The 21485-nt window shown below is 45.0% G+C and overlaps 1 protein-coding gene across 1 annotated transcript in view; it reads right to left on the minus strand.

The window, feature by feature from the left end:
- chst11 (carbohydrate (chondroitin 4) sulfotransferase 11) overlaps nucleotides 1–21485 on the minus strand; it is a gene marked incomplete at both ends in the record, with an annotated part of 74128 nt that overhangs the window by 13698 nt on the left and 38945 nt on the right. The window contains one exon of the mRNA XM_080754568.1: nucleotides 8587–8672. Within this exon, the coding sequence (XP_080610694.1) occupies nucleotides 8587–8672 (86 nt within the window). The remainder of the gene's footprint in view (nucleotides 1–8586; nucleotides 8673–21485) is intronic.

Consider the following 21485-nt stretch of genomic DNA (forward strand, 5'->3'; position numbering starts at 1 on the left):
TGAGCATTAAAAAAAAATGTGGAGGAGAGGAGTTAAAGTTAAAACACATTTTATCCTATAAAACAGCCGACGTGTTTCGACCGGTTAAGGTCTTCGTCAGGGCGGGAACTTTCCATTGATACCTGCCTGGTCTGTTCTGGTTGCAAATGCCAATGCGACACCGCACTACGGATACACCAGTACCGAGTGCTAGACAAGAAACGGTGTCGAGTGTGTGTGTGTGTGTGTGTGTGTGTGTGTGTGTGTGTGTGTGTGTGTGTGTGTGTGTGTGTAATTGTAACAACTATATGTGTGAAGAACAGTGTGCTCGAGTGTCTGTGCCTGAGCTAGACGTGTGAAGACCTGTGTCTGTCTGTGTGCCAGTGTGCCTGTGTGTGTGTGTGTGTGTGTGCGTGCGTGCGTGCGTGCGTGCGTGCGTGCGTGCGTGTGTGTGAGAGTGAGTGAGCGAGTGAGTGAGCGAGTGCGTATGTGCACGCACTCGTGCGTGTGTGTGTGTGATGGTATCTCAAAGACGAAAAAGAGGATATAATTATAGCAGCAGCACAGACAGGATAATGATAATCTGCACCCACTTTCGCTCAGAACCGTCTGTGTGTCTGTCTTCTATCACACATACAGTATATTCTCCTCTTTTCACTGTCATGGCCTGTATATTTTACTTTAACCAAAATAGGTAGATATGCAGGGGTGTGGAGTAACTAAGTACATTTACTTAAGTACTGTACTTTAGTACACTTTTGAAGTATGCCTATTTGTACTTTACTTGAGTATGTCCGATTTTTAATACTTTTACTTCTACTCCACTACATCTCAGATGCAAATATTTACTTTTACTCCACTACAATTATTTGAAAAATTTAGTTACTAGTTACTTTGCAGATATTAATTATAAGAATTATAAGAACTTCAATAGGTCTTCGGTCACATGACTTTGATAGCTAAATCTTTGTTCAGATTGTCAGTCATTTCAACAAGATGCACACTCTTTATTTTGAAAGATTTCCTTCAAAATATATTTTACCTGAATTTCTGCAACCTAAGAACTTCCAATAAGTCTAAAAAAGAAAAGACGGAGGGATGTCTTTCTACAAGATGCACACCCTTTTTCCTTCAAAATGTATTTTTCATGACTGTTTCAACCTAAGAACTTCAATAGGTCTTAGGTCACATGACTTTGATGGCTAACTCTTTGTTCAGAATCAGATTGTCTGTAAGTCATTTCAACAAGATGCACACTCTTTATTTTGAAAGATTTCCTTCAAAATATATTTTACCTGAATTTCTACAACCTAAGAACTTCCAATAAGTCTAAAAAATAAAAGACGGAGGGATGTCTATGACCTCTGACAGCTGTATAATACAGAGACAGACTCCTGGCTGGAAGTGAAAGGTTTGGAATTTATTTTTGTCAAGTTCTTAAGTTTTTTCTGCTCTATACCCACATAACCTCACCCTACACAACAGAGACCGTGAGAAGAATATAGACATACGCACACACGCACATTCTGAATGAAAGGGGTTGTGGGATTGGAGCTGTCCAAAGATTCTAGACAGTTTTTTATCTACCGGTATCCCTGAACAATTTTGTTTCTTTTGTTTTGTTGCGACCGCCAGGTTGCAGTTACTATATGGAAAGCTCCACCGGCTGTCAGTCAGCCACGTCACATCACACTTTTGCCCTACTCATATCTCCGCCACCGTTGAACCTATCAATGCCAAACTTTGCACACACACTCCTTGGATGGCAAATCACAACCTCCACACTCATTTCTCACATGGGCCTCTTCTAGCGCTACCATGAGGCCACATTTTTGGACACTGCTCCTACACATTTTGGCCTAAAATCACACAAAGCGGTACACAGTATCTCTAAAGTCATGTCATCAACATGGATCTGTCCCATTTCCCATATTGCCTTCGGATTGGCTACGACTGCCTTCTAAAGTTTGTGTATGCGACATGAGGGTCACTTATCTCCTGATTAGGGAGTGTTACTGATGATAGGGGGTGAAATAAGGCTCAGCATGACACAATGAAATACACACACACACACACACACACACACACACACACACACACACACACACACACACACACACACACACACACACACACACACACACACACACACACACACCACAACAATCCCCAGGTGATATCCATCGCCACCATTCACTCCCCACAGCAAGTTGGACAGACAGGGGTGTCACACCAAATTCTGGGCCCTTGGTACAAGGATTCACTGCGGGCCCCCCATGAATGTTAACTATTGAAAAATAGCAGATATACAAGCTCACAGCGCGGCACCGAGTGCCGCGCTGCGAGCTTGTAGATCTGCTATTTTTGAAAAATCGTGAAAATGTGTGCAAGAAACGTATGTTTCTATGTCAGTGGTGCTCAAACGTTTTCATGTGAAGGACCCCCAAGATGATATGTATTTGGCCACGGCTAGACCCCCCATCTCAAAATATTTAGTTCCAGGGACCCCTCCCCGGAAGCAAAATTTGAGTTACAAATGTTCGCTTTAAAAATACATATTCAAAGATTTGCGCACACTTTTACGACTTTTCAAAAATAGCAGAATAGCAGAAGCTCGCAGCGCGGCACTCGGTGCCGCGCTGTGAGCTTGTATATCTGCTATTTTTCAATAGCTAAAGTTACTATAGGGCCCCTCCACCTTGGGCCCTGGTAACTCAGTCCCACTTTCCTACCCCTTGTGACGCCCCTGTGGACAGACGCAGAAAGAATCCATCATCGCTGGACGGTCCTACCCTCCCAGGACTCCGAATCAGCATTTAACTGCTGGTAATGAACGTATTATGTTTCCCTCTTCGCCCGCATTCAACCAGCAGGAGAAAGCATTCCCACAGGGAGTGGAGATTAGCCCGTCACTAAACATTGGGAGACACGTTTCCTCTGCCTGTATGTATGAGTATAATTTCTGACCCATAATCTGAACCACATTTCCTGCACGTTTATTGTACTTCTTGGAGAAGTGAATGGAGTGAATCTGTTCCCGGTTATAATTTACAAGACAAGATAATAACGCTAGAGCAGTGGTTCTCAAAGTGGGGCCCCGGGGACCCCACTGCGGTCCATGGGTTAGGGCTCCAGGGGGTCCCCAGCTAAATGAGCTAATATAGCATTGAGATCTGTTTTTAACCCTATACACATCAGCTATTTAAAAATAGACAATCTACAATAGCAACGCGTTGCATCGTGTAAATCTGCTATTTTAACAAAAAATATTGTATGGGGGTCCCAACCCCTCAGGCACAAGATTTACAATAGGGGTCCACGGTCATAGACATGTTGATGTGCTGGTCCTTGATATGAAAACAGTTGAAACCATCGCTATATCAAAAGCAATAAACAAACTATACTATAAAAACTGGTCAAATATTGGCCAAATCGTCAAATAATTCAGAGAGAGGCTAAAAATGTGAAAAGAGATGATCTACAAGCTCACAATGCCTCGCAATGCGAAGCGTCGTAGATCAGATCTGCTATTTTCACAATATTTATCTGTAGTACCGAGTCAAACTAAATTGAATGCAACAACTCCTACATTCACATTTTCCGGCTCACGGCCTGAAAAGTTTGAGAACCACTGCGCTAGTAGAGGGTATTCCCCGCCCCACATGTTACCAAAATTCTCCATTATATTTGTTGCACTTGGCCCATCTGATTGTGAGGAATAATATCGTCGCTGTCGGGTGGAAAACCTCATATGTCAAGGCGTTGTGTGCTCGTAGATCTGCTGTTTTCAGTACTTTTGTGCGACGGCCTTGTATGATGGAAGCAGGGCTTTACTTTGCAGAAAAATGTCCAACTTTGAAACTTGGAGATACGAGGTTTCTGCCCGACAGTGAGGATATGAGGGGTTAGACAGGCACCACAGGGCACGGGGTTCAGCCATACAGTAATGCAGTGTAAACCCCTGAGAGAAAACCACAGAGAATCTCTGGATGGAATTCCTGGACTCAAATAGACCTTGTTGGTCCACACACACACACACACACACACACACACACACACACACACACACACACACACACACACACACACACACACACACACACACACACACATACACACACACACACACACACACACACACACACACACACACACACACCTCGTGCAGATGATGTAACCGACCGGACCCCTGTCAAAACACTTACACAAGAGCATACTGTACGCGCGCACGCAAGACACACACACACACACACACACACACACACACACACACACACACACACACACACACACACACACACACACACACACGCACACGCACACGTCGCACACGTCGCACACGTCGCACACACACTCCCTCGCACCCGACCACTAACCCGAGGCACCCTGTGCCTGAAGTTTGCACTGGCTTACAGTAGCCCCCTGTCAGCATACAGAAATGATATCAATGGGACTTCACATGAGTCAAAAATGTGTGGAAAAATCCCCAGCGGAAAAATGATCTATGATCGTACGACTAGTGTAATCTTAGCCGTGTCCAGGGACACTTATAAATCTCCACTCGGGGGGGAAACTCACTTCATTCACTCATTCACTTACTCACAGGGGGACGAAAGAGAGAGAGACTCCGACAGAGATATTGTGTGTGTGAGTGTGATGCGTGAATTGAAGACCAGGACCGGCAATGCCTCTTGTGTGTGCGTGCGTGCGTGTGTGCGTGCGTGTGTGCGTGCTTGCAGGTGTGCCCGCATGCATGTGTATGTGTTAGCTTGTAGTTCAGCTATTTTCGGTGAGCGGCGCTGGCAAAACTTTAAAGCAGGGTTCTTCAACGTTTTCAGGCCAAGGACCCCTTATTTGAGAGAGAGACGAAGCAGGGACCCCCACAACCTGTTCATAGATTCCATAGAGTTTCATCGTTTGACAGCATAATCATCAGTGTATTTTGGATTCATGTCCATTTGTGTTTTCAGATATTTAACCACTTGAACCGTCAATACGTTATAAACTTGATCTTTCACTCTGTACTTAGTCTGCTCTTTTTCCCCTCTACACCAAACTTCTTTACCGAAAATAGACGATCTATGCTGCGAGGCGTTGTGAGCTTGTAGATCTGCTATTTTTTGCTAAAGAAAAAAGTTTCTATCACTCAAAGATTTGGAGGATCCCCTGTAGTAACTCTGAGGACCCCCTAGGGGTCCCGGACCCCCGGTTGAAGACCCCTGCTTTAAAGTTTTAAATCAGCCGTCAGACAGAGAGACGGAGTCCCAAATGAAAAGGCATCAGAGGGGAAATAGGAGAGGACGGCCAGAGGTTACAACACAGGGGAGAGAAAGGGCAAGATTGGCCGTGAGAGAAAAGAGACGGGCAGACGCAGGAGTGATGGATGGAGAAGGAAGAGCGTCATGAGGCAACAACAGACGTGGAGGCGGAGGCGAGGCCGTGCCATCCATCACCGCGATAGCATCACCTCCAACAGCGTTCCCTCTAGAGATGGGATTTACGTCTCTCTGAAGTGAGCTGGATCTCTGGGATCCGTTCCTTTCAAAGAGCCGTTCAAAAGACTGGCTCATTTTAGTTAGGCTACTATAGTTACTTTGTAGATTTTGATTATAATTACAAATCAATTCAACCCTATATACATTTCGGCAATTCGAAAATAGCCGATCTATAAGCTCACAATGCGTCGTAACGCGACGCATTGTGAGCTTGTAGATCTGCTATTTTCAAATGACTTTTCTACATCTTATTCATTGGAAAACTTGTTAAATGGGACATTCTGCATAAAGAGCACTTTCTACTATTTGTACTTTAGGTAAATGTTGATACCATGGAATACACTTGTACTTTTACTCAAGTACATTCTAATTCCGAACTTCTACTTGTTGCCGAGTATTTCTACAATTGCAGTGTTGATACGTTTACATTTTTTTAAGTAAAAGTATCAACACTGCAATGTAGAAATGGGCCTGCTCTGCAAGTAAAGAATTAGCTCCCCTTCCTCAAAAAAAGGAACGGCATTTCAAAGAGCCGTTCAAAAGACTCGATTTGTTTGCGAACGTCCCACCTCTAGGTTCCCTCTTGTCTCTTTGCTGTGCTGAGTTACTGCACCAGCCAGCGTCACAGGTCAGAGAGAGAGAGAGAGAGAGAGAGAGAGAGACAACTACCGCCATGCCTACGGGGAAGGAGATGGTTTGCATCAACAGCATCCACACAAATATCTATGACAGTCGGCCAAAATACGGGGCGACCGCGTCGTTGTTTCATCTTCAAAAAATTGGCAAGTAGAGGGGGGGAACTGACGGAGCAGAGAAAAAAAGTGGACGTGCAATGCAATCTGTGCAGAAAGGAGCAAAGAAGTGCTGCCCCTGGCGAATCACACATTTTCCACGTTCTTTCCCGGGCGGTGTGGACCAAGGCCAAGGACCTGTCCAGTCCACGGTGTCCGTTTATTGTCCAGTCTTCCCCGTGCGGAAGGCAGATCTTATCGCCCACGAGGGCTCTAAAACAAGGGTCTTCAACAGGGATGTGGGATAGAAACTTTTTTTTCTCCTTTTTTTATATTAACAACTTGAAACCTATAGCATCTATTTTCTGAGAACTTTGGCCAAAAATAACCGATCTACAAGCTTGTAGATCGTAGGGGGGAACTTTGGTGTAGGGGGGAAAAAAGAGCAGACCAAGTACAGAGTGAAAGGTCAAGTTTATTATGTATTGACGGTTCAAGTGGTTAAATATCTGAAAACACACATTGACATGAATCCAAAATACACTGATGATTGTGCCGTAAAACGATGAAACTACATGGTATCTATGGGTTGTGTGGGGGTCCCTGCTTCATCTCTCTCTCTCTCTCTCTCGACTAAGGGGTCCTCGGCCTGAAAACGTTGAAGACCCCTGCTCTAAAAAATGCTCCAGAGGGCCGACCCGGACATGGAAGGCAAGCTGTTGATGCTAATGGGGTCCATCTGGAAATGGGGGCATCATGCGTTATGTGTGTGTGTGTGTGTGTGTGTGTGTGTGTGTGTGTGTGTGTGTGTGTGTGTGTGTGTGTGTGTGTGTGTGTGTGTGTGTGTGTGTGTTTTGGGAGGAACTTTGGCGCTTGGTGACCCGCGGGAGAGGCTCATCCATCAACCCTGACACGCAGGCGTGGTGGACTGACACATGTCACGGTCAACAGAGCCAGGGTGGTCTCTGTCCTATGTTTAGGAAGGGCATGGAGGGAGGCAGGGGTGTCGTCGCACCAAACTCTGGGCCCTGGGTAAGGATTCACTCACATTTTGTGCTTTAACTATTGAAAAATAGCAGATATACAAGCTCGGTGCCGCGCTGCGAGCTTGTAGATCTGCTAAAAATCGTGAAAAATCGTGAAAATTTGTTGTGCGGAGTCTGAATATTTCAAAGTTTCTATGTCAGTGTGGTGCTCAAATATTTTCATGTCAAAGACCCCCAAAATGATATGTATTTGGCCACGGACCCCCATCTCAAAATATTTAGTTCCAGGGACCACTTAAAAAGTACATATATTCAAAGATTTGCACACATTTTCACGACTTTTTTTTAGTGAAAAGTGCTGTGCTGTGCTGTGAAAAGAGCTTGTAGATCTGCTATTTTTCAATAGCTAAAGACAGGCCCCTCCACCTTGGGCCCTAGTAACTCAGTCCCCCCCCCCCCCCCCCCCGTGTGACGCCCCTGGAGGGAGGACACTGGGGGGCTGTGAAAGGCTACACATAAAAAGAGGCGTGCAAATAATGTGCACGCCCGCGCAAGTACACACTCGCGTACACATCTTTATGGCTAAGAGGAGTGCGAAATCTAAAAACGGCAGCTGAGGTCGAGGCCAGAGAATGCCTCCGCTGAGTCAGACTCTGCAGGGAGATGGAGAGAATGTGGTGAAGGGGAAAAGGTTAAGGGAGAGACAGAGAGACAAACAGATGCGACGAGAGAGAGACAGCGATTGTGAGAGCGGGCGGGGAGAGGAAGGGAGATGGAGACGGAAAGAAGAGAGAAATGAAAGGCAGCGGTGGAAAGTGACTAAGTACATTTTACTCGGTACTGTACTTAAAGGGATATTCCACTTTCAAAATAACTTTTGGTCATTTTATCGTCTAATCAGGCTTTTGGGAACACCCTGAACAGTTTTTAATTTGCTTCATTCAGTATTTAGATATTTGATGTAAATGTTACCAGGCCATCCTCCTCCAGGGCCTCTCCCCATACACACCCATTGTAACTTCAAACTCCATTTTAACCATGACAGATTCAATAAAAACACCTATTATTTTTTCTGGTGACTCATAATACCATCCTAATACGTGAGCAGGCCGTGTTTTTTCAATAACTGTGTTCTAATTTTTGGTGAAAATGAAAAAAATGAATATAATAAAAAATAGCAGATCTACAAGCTCACAACGCCTCGCCAGCGCGAGGCGTTGTGAGCTTGTAGATCTGCTATTTTCGGCTAAAGTTCTCAGAATATGGACAATAGGGTTCAAGAGGTTAATAATATAAAAAAAGAGAAAAAAACTTTCTATCACTCAAAGATTCGTAGGACCCCCTGTAGTAACTCTGAGGACCCCCTAGGGGTCCCGGACCCACTGTGCTTCCTACCTGTGTGGGGTTGTAGAGTTCCTGCAGGGCGTTGCGGGAGCCCTTCCGACAGCACCCGTCCACCACAAACGGGTTCCTCCGCATGACTAGAAGAAAACACAAGAGAGCAAGTTGTTAAATCGAGGATTTTGGTCAAATTGATCCAACATAGAGCTGCATATATTGTTGCTCTGTGCTGTACAAAACCAGTAAGACTCCCTAATCGGGAGGTAAGCAACCGTCAGGTCGCATACACAAACTTCAGAAGGCAATCGTGGCCAATCAGGAGGGAATATGGGAAATGGGACAGATCCATGTTGATGACATGACTTTAGAGATACTGTGTACCGCTTTGCGTGATTTTGGGGCAAAATCTGTAGGACCCGTGTCCAAAAATGTGCAAAGATCGGCCTCATGGGGGCGCTAGAAGAGGGCCATGTGAGAAATGAGGGGTGGAGGTTGTGATATGCCATCCAAGGAGGGTGTATTTCATCTATAGGACAGTGGTTCTCACACTTTTTAGCTACCCTGTTTTGGACTGCGTAGACTGAGTGAGTATAGTAATATAATATAATAATATTGCAATAGTGCAGTATTGTAATAAATAAAGCTGAAATTGTACGCTGATATCCCAATGGGGGACCTTGTCCTCCGGTATTAAATAAACATGGTTCCGTTCGGAACCTATACGTTGTTATGACACTATGTAATGAGTTACCCAGACCATATCATTTCTCTTAGTTTTCTTATACCGTCATGTAATAATATTAAATGATTGATAGTACATTATGTTTTCATGTTCTTTTTGTGTGGACCCCAGGAAGAGTAGCTCCTGCTAAGCTGATGGGAACAATAAATAATACACTTTCAACCTGGGGCCGCTATTTTGGGAAGTCGAAATTGTAACTATACTATACTTTGCCGTCGTACGGCAAAGTATACAATAGGCACACAGACACACAACCAAGTACCTGAACCTGTCAAAAACAAAATAACACCAAGCATCAATCTAAAGCCAAGTGTGTACTTGTTGTCGCACCAATGTGTCACCTTGTTTGCTTGAAAATCTGTTATTTTCAGCGAGTGACACGTACAGCGGAGGCTTGGCTGAGGCAGCCAGCGCAATGAACCCAACGCCAACACACACAACAATTACTGTGGAACCAGCAGAGCGCTGGGGGAAAGTACAACAGTTCGGATAAGAAGAACATGTGGAAGAAGTAAACAAGGTGCACTGAGGATTTTACCAGGCTTTATTCTTTTCATTATTACCCCCCAATACATAAGGGTTCAATTCCCTCTTCCCACAAGCTGTTGTTTGTTTTGTTCTTCTTTGGGGAAATTTAAGTCTAGAGACAGAGACAGCGTTAAGTGTATCGACTAAAACTATGACGAAATACCTTCTCTTTGTCGAATACCTTCTATCAATGACGAAAAACTTGTAAAAACTAAGCTATAATGACTCAAACCAAGACTACGGTACATATATTGACAACCTTTTCAACCAATAAAAACTATACTAAAATGTTATGGAGGGATGGTAGAGGTCCAGTAGAACTAAAAAGACAAGCTACAGTATTTTCAGCATGCAGTGTAAAAGTGTGCAAGTGAAAATCAGCCATTACGACGCCATCAAGACCAAAATCAACTGTACATTGTCAACTGTACTTTTCAGATAAAAAATGACTAAAAAAAAAAAAAATCTAATAAAAAATGTCAAAATGAGGTTTGAATCCTCTGCAGTGCACCCAGCTTGGCCAGGAGTTCCAACATTTGTGGCTTGGAAGGCAGGCAGAGAGAGCAATCAGTGACCGCATTAGTGACGCCAACAGGTTAGTCAGTGGGGTGTGGAACTATAGGAGGAATAGCATAGTGTAGGTCGGACAGGGGTTTTCAAACTTTCTTGACTCAGTAAATAACTGTAAATAACCTTTTCATCCACGGCACTCCTGAGTTACACTGTTTATCTTTAGAATCTTATTGGAGAAATGTCTGTTTCCATCAGAACTAACTGAAAATAACGTTGTACTTGTTTAACCACTTGAACCCCTGCATGCCTATTCTGGGGGGAAGGTTCACCAAAAATAGCCGATATACAAGCTCACAACGCGTCACAACGCGTCACAACGCGTCACAACGCGTCACAACGTGTGAGCTTGTAGATCTGCTATTTTTGGTGAAGAGAGTTGTCGTAGATAGAAAAAGAACTCAAGTACAGTGCAAATCAGGTCTGTTTTACTAAGCATAGTGAAGTGATATTGATGTAGTGATGTTGATGAATTCCAAATATTATCAAATTATCTCGCGGCACCCCTGGGAATGGCTTCACCGCACCCCAGGGTGCCCCGTCACCCACTTTGAAAACCCCTGAGGTAGGAGACACGTGATCATGTGGTCTTCCTAAAGACCAACTGCGGGACAATTGGCACAACAACAACAAAAAAATTGTCATTAAAAAAAGAGAGAGACGAAGCGTTAGCCACTTCCCTGTATCTGAGCTGCACTTCCTTTCCCTGGCTAAAGACGAAGCCAATGACACAGCCCAGGGGAATGAGCTGAGTGCTTGTTAGAGTAACGAGCCACAACAGGAGTGACCTTCAAACGCAGAGTGGAAGGAGAGTGTGGGGAAGAGATAGGCTATACTGCACATGGGTGGAAACCTCATATCTCCAAGTTTCAAATGTGTCAATTCGCAAGTAAAGCCCTGCTTCAACATACAAGGCCGTCGCACAAAAGTAGTGAAAACAGCTGATCTACAAGCTATCTACAAGTGCTTGTCGATCGGCTGTTTTCACTAGTTTAAATCATTTCTAAAACGATAAATGCAAAACTAACGGTTTTGGACATACAAGGTTTTCACCCGACAACGACGACATGCAGGCCCACACACGCACGCACGCACACACGCACGCACGCACGCACGCACGCACGCACGCACACACAGAGCCAAACAGCATGATGGATAACCCAGTTGAGAGAGCCGGTCCTCAATAATGCAGTTCATTGCTCCTACCTATCGCTCTCGATATAAACAGGCAATTACAACTCTCTCAGTCTCTCTCTCTGTCTTCCTTTCCGCAATAATACAATAATGAGAGTTTGAGTCTTGTTGCACTCTTAAGCACTGTAGGCTACACACGCACGTACGCATGCACGCACGCACGCAAACACACACACACACACACACACACACACACACACACACACACACACACACACACACACACACACACACACACACACACACACACACACACACACACACACACAGGTGCACATACACATTCATACTCCCTTTAATTCTGCAAAAATGCCATAACAAAGGCTTGAGTCTTTTTACTGCACACACATTGACACACGCACGCACGCACGCGCTGCTGGGCTGATTCAGCAGAGTGGTGGTGAGTACTGATTGCTGTGTGCAGTGAGAAGCTGGGGCTATAATGAGGATTCATTCCTGGTGGAGTCCTGCTGTGCTGTGCTGTGCTGTGCTGTGCGGTGATGTGCGGTGCTGTGCTGTGCTGTGCTGTGCTGTGCTGTGCTGTGCTGTGCGGTGCTGTGCTGTGCTGTGCTGTGCGGTGCTGTACTGTGCTGTGCGGTGCTATGCTGTGCTATGCTGTGCGGTGTGCGGTGCTATGTGTTACGGTGCGGTGCTGTGCGGCGCTGTGCGGCGCTGTGCGGTGCTGTGCGGTGCGGCGCCGTGCGGCGCTGTGCGGCGCTGTGCGGTGCTGCGTGGCTACTCTCCCCCTCCTGCTCCCAGTGACACTAGTGGGTCAGGAAGCCACGGCAAAGCGTCATTTCGTCGTTGTCGGGTGAAAACCTTGTATGTCCAAAACCGTTCGTTTTGCATTTATCCGTTTAAAAATGATTTCAACTAGTGAGAACAGCCGATCTACAAGCACACAAGGCCTCGCACCGCGAGTCGTTGTGTGCTTGTAGATCTGCTGTTTTCACTACTTTTGTGCGACGGCCTTGTCTGATGAAGCAGGGCTTTACTTTGCGAAAGAACGTACACATTTGAAACTTGGAGATACAAGGTTTCCACCCGACAACGACGATTTTACATGTTCTCCTACACGGGTGTCGCAGGGCTGAAAATAGCTCGGTTCCGCACGGCGCGTCACGGTTGCGTCGTGAGCTTGCAGATTTGGCTATTTTGGGCATTCAAGTGTGCTATGACTAATAAATCGGACTTGAGTTGTACCGTATCTACTAACACTAGAAGGCTCGGGTGCTCATGTCCGCCCATGCCCAAATAAATCTTGTTGAAAGCCCCTCTCTGTGCTGGGTGAGAACTCTGGCACTTCAAGCCTTCCATTCACCCCCCCCCCCCCCCCTCACTCTCTCTCTCTCTCTCTCTCTCTCTCTCTCTCTCTCTCTCTCTCTCTATCCTTCTCTCACTTCTCCCTCCATCACTGGGATACAATCGCAGCCTCAGAGCAAAGGGAGGTCAAAAGAAAGGGAGACGGGTAGTAAGTGGAGCAAAGCAACCCCTGCCTTCTAACGGTAAATGGCTCCCCCCCCGCACGCACACACGCACACACGCACGTGCACACACAGCTTAAATCTGGGGTTCCCTAGGGCACAAAACATTTTCAGATGGAGGGGTCCGCAGTGGAATACATATCATCTCGGGGCGGGGGTCCCTGGCACGAAAACAGTTTGAGAACCACTGATTTAGAAGGCATTTGTATGGACACTGCTTCTACAGATTTTGCCCTAAACGGTACACAGTATCTCTACATGTCATGTCAGCAACATGCATCTGTCCCATCTAGTGCCACCATCAGGCCGATTTTCTCAAAACACATTTTTGGACACTGCTCCTACAGATTTTGCTCTAAAATCACGCAAAGCGGTACACAGTATCTCTAAAGTCATGTCATCAACAGGGATCTGTCCCATTTCCCATATTCCCTCCTGATTGGCTACCATTGCCTTCTAAAGTTTGTGTATGCAACCTGACTCCCCATTAGGGAGTCTTACTGGTATAGAATAGGCCTGCAGGTCTCAATGGGTTTAATGAACGCTGAGGATTGTGCAGCAAGGGAAACCAGCAGAGACCAAAGCGTGTCACATAGTAGCTCAGTGTGTTGCAGTATGGGGGGGGGGGGGACCTCAACAGGGGCCCAGGGGCCCCCCCCAGGAACACCTGGCTCTCTGACTGATGGGAACGGACCAGTTGCTATGGAAACGAGCACCTGCATCTGTCCTGTCACCTGCTCTGGTTGGCCGGGTTTACCCCGGCCTCCGTGTGGGATTAAGGGAGCGAGACGTGGTTCGTGGGAAAACAAAGCTGTCTTCATTTCCTCAGTGCTGACAGGTACTGGGCTGACGCTGGCGCACGTGCACACGTATATCCACACACACACACACACATACGCACACGCACACGCACAAGCGCACACACACACGCACGGGCCGGCCCACACTGGGCTCACACTGGGCTCCATGCAGGACATCTATGCCAGTCAAAAGAGAGCTAACTCTATGGACTTTGTGTGTAGACTTTTGGAATTAACCACTAAAGCACCGAGTGCTGCGCTGTGAGCTCTGGAGTTACACCCTAGTAACTCAGTCCCACTTTTCCCCCCCCTTGTGACACCCCTGGCCCTGAGCCTGCAACCCGTGTATAGTAGAGAAATCTTGTGGATTGCAAGCTGTTCGCGTTACTCTTATCCGCAGACAGTCGGCTTCGCCGCGCTGACATCTTCACATCGATCCCAATTCACAGATTCTCCGCGGCCTCGTGCATTATTGATGCTATAGCTCAACGCAGGCAGACCTATAACAGGTCTTTTTAGAGAATATACTTGAGAAATAAAAAACGGTGAGACTCAGCAGTCTCAGCAGTCTCTTCTTCCACGGCGCCTGTGCTGCTGCCATCAAGGGCTTCTTTGTTATCTCAAACTGAAGCGTTATATCCCTAATCACAGATTACGCTTGTTGAAGTTTGTTTATTTACACACTACAGGGGCCGACGCTACGGCGTTTAAGGCCTTCATCTTCTCCTGCCTTTCCGTTGCTCTCTCTCTCTCTCTCTCTCTCTCTCTCTCTCTCTCTCTCTCTCTCTCTCTGGATCTTTAATGTACTGAGAGCTTCCAGTGCCAGTGAAAATATGAAAATATCAAGTGCCCCAGTCAGCCTGCAGTGTGTACCCAGAATGTGTGAAGAGGGCACAGTGTTCTACAGTTTACAGTTTAGGCATTTAGCAGACGCTTTTAATCCATAGCGACTTACAATAAGCAGGTAGTACACATTAGAGTTCTCAACAGGCCTGAAAATTACTAAGCACTAACTGGGCAGGCCCGAGGCCCTACCAGGCCCTACTAGTTGACATACATTTTAGGCCCTACCCGGCCCGAAAACGGCGGGTCGGGTCGGTTATGATCGGGTCTATCATATAGTAATAGTAATAAAATAATAAATTGAGCCCGAGGCCCTAACCGGCCTGACTAATTAGCATACATTTTAGGCCCTACCCTACCCTAAATGTCGGGTTTGGGTATGGTCGGGTTCGGGCAGAATTTGAGAACTCTAATACACATCACTATAATAAGCAAGATAATATGTCAGTACATTAACAACAATATAACAAATGCATAGGAATATCAATCTAGAAAAACAATAATATAGGTAGACCACGCATCTAATCAGTAAAAAAAACTTCTAAAACCTAAAAATGCTATCTAGCTTCATGTACACACACACACACACACACACACACACACACACACACACACACACACACACACACACACACACACACACACACACACACACACACACACACACACACACACACACACACACACACACACACACACACACACACACACACACACACACACACACACACACTGGGGGTCAGTCTTATGCTTTGTCATAATAAAATCAGTTATCACTATCACTAAACACAGGACCAGATTTTCAACTAAACGTACAATTTCAAAATCAGTTGTGTTCGGCCTGCAACAACATAATATTCTATATTAGCCTTTAGTGCTGTGGTGGTGCTGGCAGGCAACCCCCCATCGACTCATTATCATCATCAACTCCCATAAGCAAACAGTTTGTGCTCCCAACACTTGGGTCTATTACTCCTTGTAAAGGTAGGAGGAGAGACGCTGGTCTCCTTCCAGCATAATAACGATACATCTCGCATATCTCTGTGTCATCGACTAAAAGATTCTCAGAGAGCTCGGAGGTTAAGCTTTATGCTCACCTAGCCTCGTCTCCGAGGCACAAACTCCACATTAAGCGAGTGTTTTCATTTATTCGCGCGAAGGTCACAGACGGTGCCGTCTTTAATATTGAGTTAAACCATCTAATGAAATGTCTCTTTTGGCTTTGAAGCCAAAAAGGACAAAGTCATCATAACGTCATCACAACGTCCCCTCTGAAAGCGCTCCCTGCCCCCCCCCCTACCCCCCCCACCCCCCCCCCCCCCCCCAACCTCCAGCCCTCGCCCTCCAGCCCTCGCCAAGACGTGCGGCCTCCTGCCAAAGTGTCCCTGGGAAATACACATGAGAAATCGCACGTGACGTAGGTACACACATCATCAAACAGCCCCAGAATAAAATGGCTGCTCAGTTATCACCATATTTCTTTTTCACCCACAGATGTAATGTAAAGCTACTGCAGTGTTGATTTCGTCGACTAAAACTATGACGAAAAATGTTTGTCGACTGAGTTTTTTTCACTGACGAAAACCAAATAAAAACCAAATAAAAACTAAGCTGTGATGACTAAAACCAAGACTAAATATATTGACAATTTCATCAACAAAATAAAAACTAGACTAAAATGGACTAGTGGAGAAGAGAGTCATTTTATGCTTGGTTGCTCTCAGGTGTTGCGTGCTGAAAATAGCCGATAGCTGCGACGCGTTGTGAGCTTGTAGATCTGCTATTTTCAGCACGCAACCAAGTGTAAAATCATTCCGAGTCATTATGATGCCATCAAGGCCTGCCAAAATACATTTCAGTTGACTAAATCAACTGTAGATTTAGTCACCAATAATCTTATAATATTTAGTCGACTAAAATTAGACTAAAACTAAAACTTTTCAGGTGACTAAATTATGACTAAAACTAAATTACATTTTATTTCAAAAGACTAAGACTGAAACTAAATCAAGATTTGCTGTCAAAAACAACATTGGTGCGGCCTCCTGCCAAAGTGTCCCTGGGAAATACACATGAGAAATCGCACGGTGACGTACAAACATCAAAGAGCCCCAGAATAAAATGGCAGCCCATATTTCTTTTTCACCCACAGATGTAATGTAAAGCTAGCAGCACTGTAACAGTAGGCGTGGCAGTGTACTATATTTTCTGTGCATCTGATTATACGCTGTGTTTTCTGTACATCTGCCTGTAATGCCCTTCCTCGCCTTGTATACTGTATATGGGCCCTGTAATCACGCACAACATCTGCATCTGAAGCCATCTATCGGAAAAACGGATTATGGGATGCTGGGGGATTAAAGCCGCTGAAAATCTCAAATTCACACAGTAAGGGTAAGAAATAGCCTACGCTTCCTGCGGAAAAGCGCACAAACTAACACGTGCACACACGCACACGTACAGTACATGTACGCAAACACACACACACACACACACACACACACACACGCTGTATCAAATCTGTACAGTACATCTGGGGCACACAGAAGCCTAAGTGGGATTTAAATGAATAATAGAATTCACGCAGAGAATGATGCAGATACAATTAATTGGCTCCAAGTAAGTTGCTACAATTATCAAACATTGTGATTTCCATGCTCTGTGCGCGCGTGTGTGTGTGTGTGTGTGTGTGTGTGTGTGTGTGCGTGCGTGCGCGTGTGTGCGTGCGTGCGCGTGTTTGCGTGTGTGTGCGTGTGTACGTGCGCCCAATCAAGCTCCAGCCCCAGTTAAGTTGTGATTGTCTGCTTGGCCCTGTTCAGCAAGGAGAGTACCTTTAATGATGACAGCTAACATGGAGTTAGTTGCCAAGCAATGACAGCCTGCATGTCCTGTCAACTCTGATAGACAGCTGGGGGTGCGAGAGAGAGAGAGAGAGAGAGAGAGAGAGAGAGAGAGAGAGAGAGAGAGAGAGAGAGAGAGAGAGAGAGAGAGAGCGGGAGTGAGGGAGATAGAGAAATGGAAAGTTAGATAAAAGGGGCTTTGGCGGCGAGGAATAGGAACAGAATGCGAGACGGGGGCATTGCTACGGTGAAACGGCGCCAGGCGGCTCATAGACACAAAGCAACAATCGTTTACTTTGCTCAAATACGGAAGACTTGAGCACCGAGCAGGCGCACTATAGGGTTTCAAATGGTAGACCCACGAGAAGTATAGAGTTTTAAATGAGGAAGTCGGCAGCTTCCTTGTTCTACTGCGGTTTTTGGGGCTTGGTGATCAGGCCTGCTTACCACACAAGCATGAAGAAGATAGTATAGGACCATAAAACAGTGGAGGACATAATAAAGTATGCGCTGGGTTCCAACTGAGGCCCGTGAGAATGAGACTAGATAAAGTTTATTGATTCCCGAGGGGGGAAATTGGGTCTGTGCAGCAGCAAAGCGATATGGGAGAGATTAAAAAAAGAAAAAGAAATACAGCAGAAGATAATAAAAAATAAAAAATAAATCCCATACGATAACATTTCAGAGCAAATAAAAATGTCGGCTACTCACATAAGCAGAGAGATATAGAGCAACAGGCGTGGAAATGTGCTTCAGTGGCAATTCATATCATGGGCAGAATTACTATGATCTAGAATCCGAAATTAGTCCAAATTATCTAACCAGACTGATGCTGGATTCATTGTCATCTATAAATGGGTCACCCACGGTTTTAACGGTGTGTGTACAGTGTGGGCTCGCAGTGTAAATCAGTGTTAATTTAACGTAGATTGAAGCAATAAGCCACAAGAGGCACGGGGTTACCTGGTATTTTATAACGGCTGAGAGGCGTGGTGGTGCCGTTACAAAATACAGGTAACCACATGCCTCGCATGGCTTATTGCTTTTCTAAAAACGGTTACAATATGGCAACATGAAAAATCATAGACAATTAGACATGTACCAATTAAAACTGTTATTTCACTAATAATTCACAACAAGGTCTGCAAGAAAGTAGTTCCCAGCTACAAGAAAGTAGATCCCAGCTTTTTTGCCAACACCACAGGTGCAGATAATTGGTGCACTGCGGAACACTGTGGAAAGAAATAACGCACCTGGGTTTGATATAAACTGATTCAAGGTGTGGATTATAGTCTCATATACCACAGTAATTAAGAGGAAACCAGCCAATCAGAATGAATGGAAGAATGGAACTAGCCGTTTTAGAAATGTATTTTTACACTCCAGACAGAAACTCTTAGTGAGGATAGCACTGTGTGGCGTTTAGCCTACTAACTGATGCTGTGGTTTACTGAGTCTGGTCAGCTCCGCCTCAAGCCAGAGAAGTGGAGATAAAGATGCTCTCCCTAGAGCTGCCTTACAGTCCTCTGGAGAGAATATCTTCTACTACTTGCTTTCCCTCTTCTTCTCGCTCTCTTCTTCCTCTTATCATTCTATCTCTCGCTCCTTTTCTCTTGACACACCGCGGCTGGGCTTAAGGATATAGGCCTTCACAGATCTATCTTCTCTCTCTCTCACTCTCTATTACAGGATTCCAAGAAAAAGGAAGAAAAAAAGAACATTTCACTCTATTTTTAACATCTATTTTACTTTCCAATCTCTCTTCTCTCTCTCTCTCTCTCTCTCTCTCCCTCTTTCTCTCAGTGGTCTACTCTGTTAATATTGACAATGTTATGGTCAGCCACAGCTGATTTATGAAGCTGCAGTGGTCTCGGGTCCTCCCACTGTCACTCTTAGGACTAGGAGCAGCTATTCTCTATATCTGTACAGGAGCACACATAGTAAACCCAATATCACAGGGGTCTTCAACGTTTTCAGGCCAAGGACCCCTTAGTTGAGAGAGAGATGAAGCAGGGACCCACACAACCTTTTCATAGATTCCATATAGTTTCATCGTTTGACAGCACGATCATAAGTGTATTTTGGATTCATGTAAATTTGTGTTTTGAGATATTTAACCACTTGAACCGTCAATACTTGATAAACTTGACCTTTCACTCTGTAGTTAGTCTGCTCTTTTTCCCCCCTACACCAAACCTCTTTGCCAAAAATAGCCGATCTACAAGCTCACAACGCCTTGCAGCGCGAGGCGTTGTGAGCTTGTAGATCTGCTATTTTCGGCTACAGTTCTCAGACCATGGACACTAGGGTTCAAGTAGTTACTATAAAAAGGATTGGAAGATTTGAAGGTCCCCCTGTAGTAACTCTGAGGACCCCTAGGGGTCCCAGACCCCCTGTTGAAGACCCTTGCAATATAACATTATAGGAGCATCCATAGGTGTAACCCTGACCCACTATATAACTCTTTGAACCACACATACTGATTGCATTATGGAATGTACATGTTACATTTTATGGGTTTATTTCCTCATAGCGCAACAGATGGTGAAGTATTGTAGACTAGTGCAGGTAATAGCATAATTAAGAGAATACTTGTCAATATGTTTCAAAAATAGACCACGGCACAATGTAGATCGGTAATTTTCTAAAGTTGAAATAGGGCATGAGAGTTATAAACCGTTCCTCGTTTTGTTGGGGACCCCCTGGGAAACCCCCTCAATCCCGGACCCCACTTTGAAAGCCCAAGACTCTGCAGCATAGCCAGGAGGACCCCTGAGTCATGCCTGACTCAACAGTCTCCTCAGTGAAATGGCATCGTTCCCCCATCCAGCCCTGAAGTACGGGTTAAATGACCAAAGATGGTCATTTAACTCTTTGCGGGTCATGTTTCATGTACCAATCACACGCATGCACACACACACATACACACACGCACACGCACACGCACACGCGCACACACACACACACACACACACACACACACACACACACGCACACACACGCACAGAGGCCCTCCCTCACTTATGGTCAGTTTCCAAATGGCACGTCAGCATGGAAACTCGTAGCAATGGACAAGTCATACATACAGTAGATAGTGGAAACAATCACACAGACAAGGCCCCTCCACCCACCGTCTCACACGGACACATAGCTACCAGACAGTGAAGTTTGCAAAGCGATAATGGTGGTGGTGGTGGTGGTGGTGGTGGTGGTGGTGCAGGGTGTAGGACTGGGGCAGCGTACAGAGAGAGACCTAATGGAACTGAAGGCTTGATGCATGACAGGAAGTGAACATGCAATTGCTGTTTACAGTACAACCCTGTAGCAACTCATAATGTAATAACGGCTCATAATGTAATAAGGGCTCATAATGTAATAAGAAAAATGTAATAAAAACTCATAATGTAATAATCAGCTCATAATGTAATAAAAAAACGAGCGCATAACGTAATAATGGATTTTTCAATAATGTAATAATGTAATAATGTGTTACATTAAGAACCTCCACATAGGAGTGTTACATTAAGAACCTCCACATAGGAGGCTCATAATGTAATAAAACTTCATAATGTAATAATGCATTTTTATTACATTATGAGCTGATTATTACATTATGAGCTTTTATTACATTTTAATTATTACATTATGCGCTTGTTTTTTTATTACATTATGAGCTGATTATTACATTATGAGTTTTTATTACATGTTTTTATTACATTATAAGCCCTTATTACATTATGAGTTGCTACACACCCTGCCAACTTTGTTGATGAAGAATGAAGCAACTATCTGCTAAACACGCAGCAAATGAATACATATGGGGATCATTTAGCTGTACAAAGAGCATCCACAATGTTCAACATACAGTTCGTGATTGTATCGACACTGGGTGTTGATGCAACATCGATAATATCCCCATGTGGTCAGTATGACGACAGTCTGCCATTGCTAG

The sequence above is a fragment of the Nannobrachium achirus genome (genome assembly GCF_963921795.1).
Source record: "Nannobrachium achirus genome assembly, chromosome: 23".
Taxonomy (NCBI): Eukaryota; Metazoa; Chordata; class Actinopteri; order Myctophiformes; family Myctophidae; genus Nannobrachium; species Nannobrachium achirus.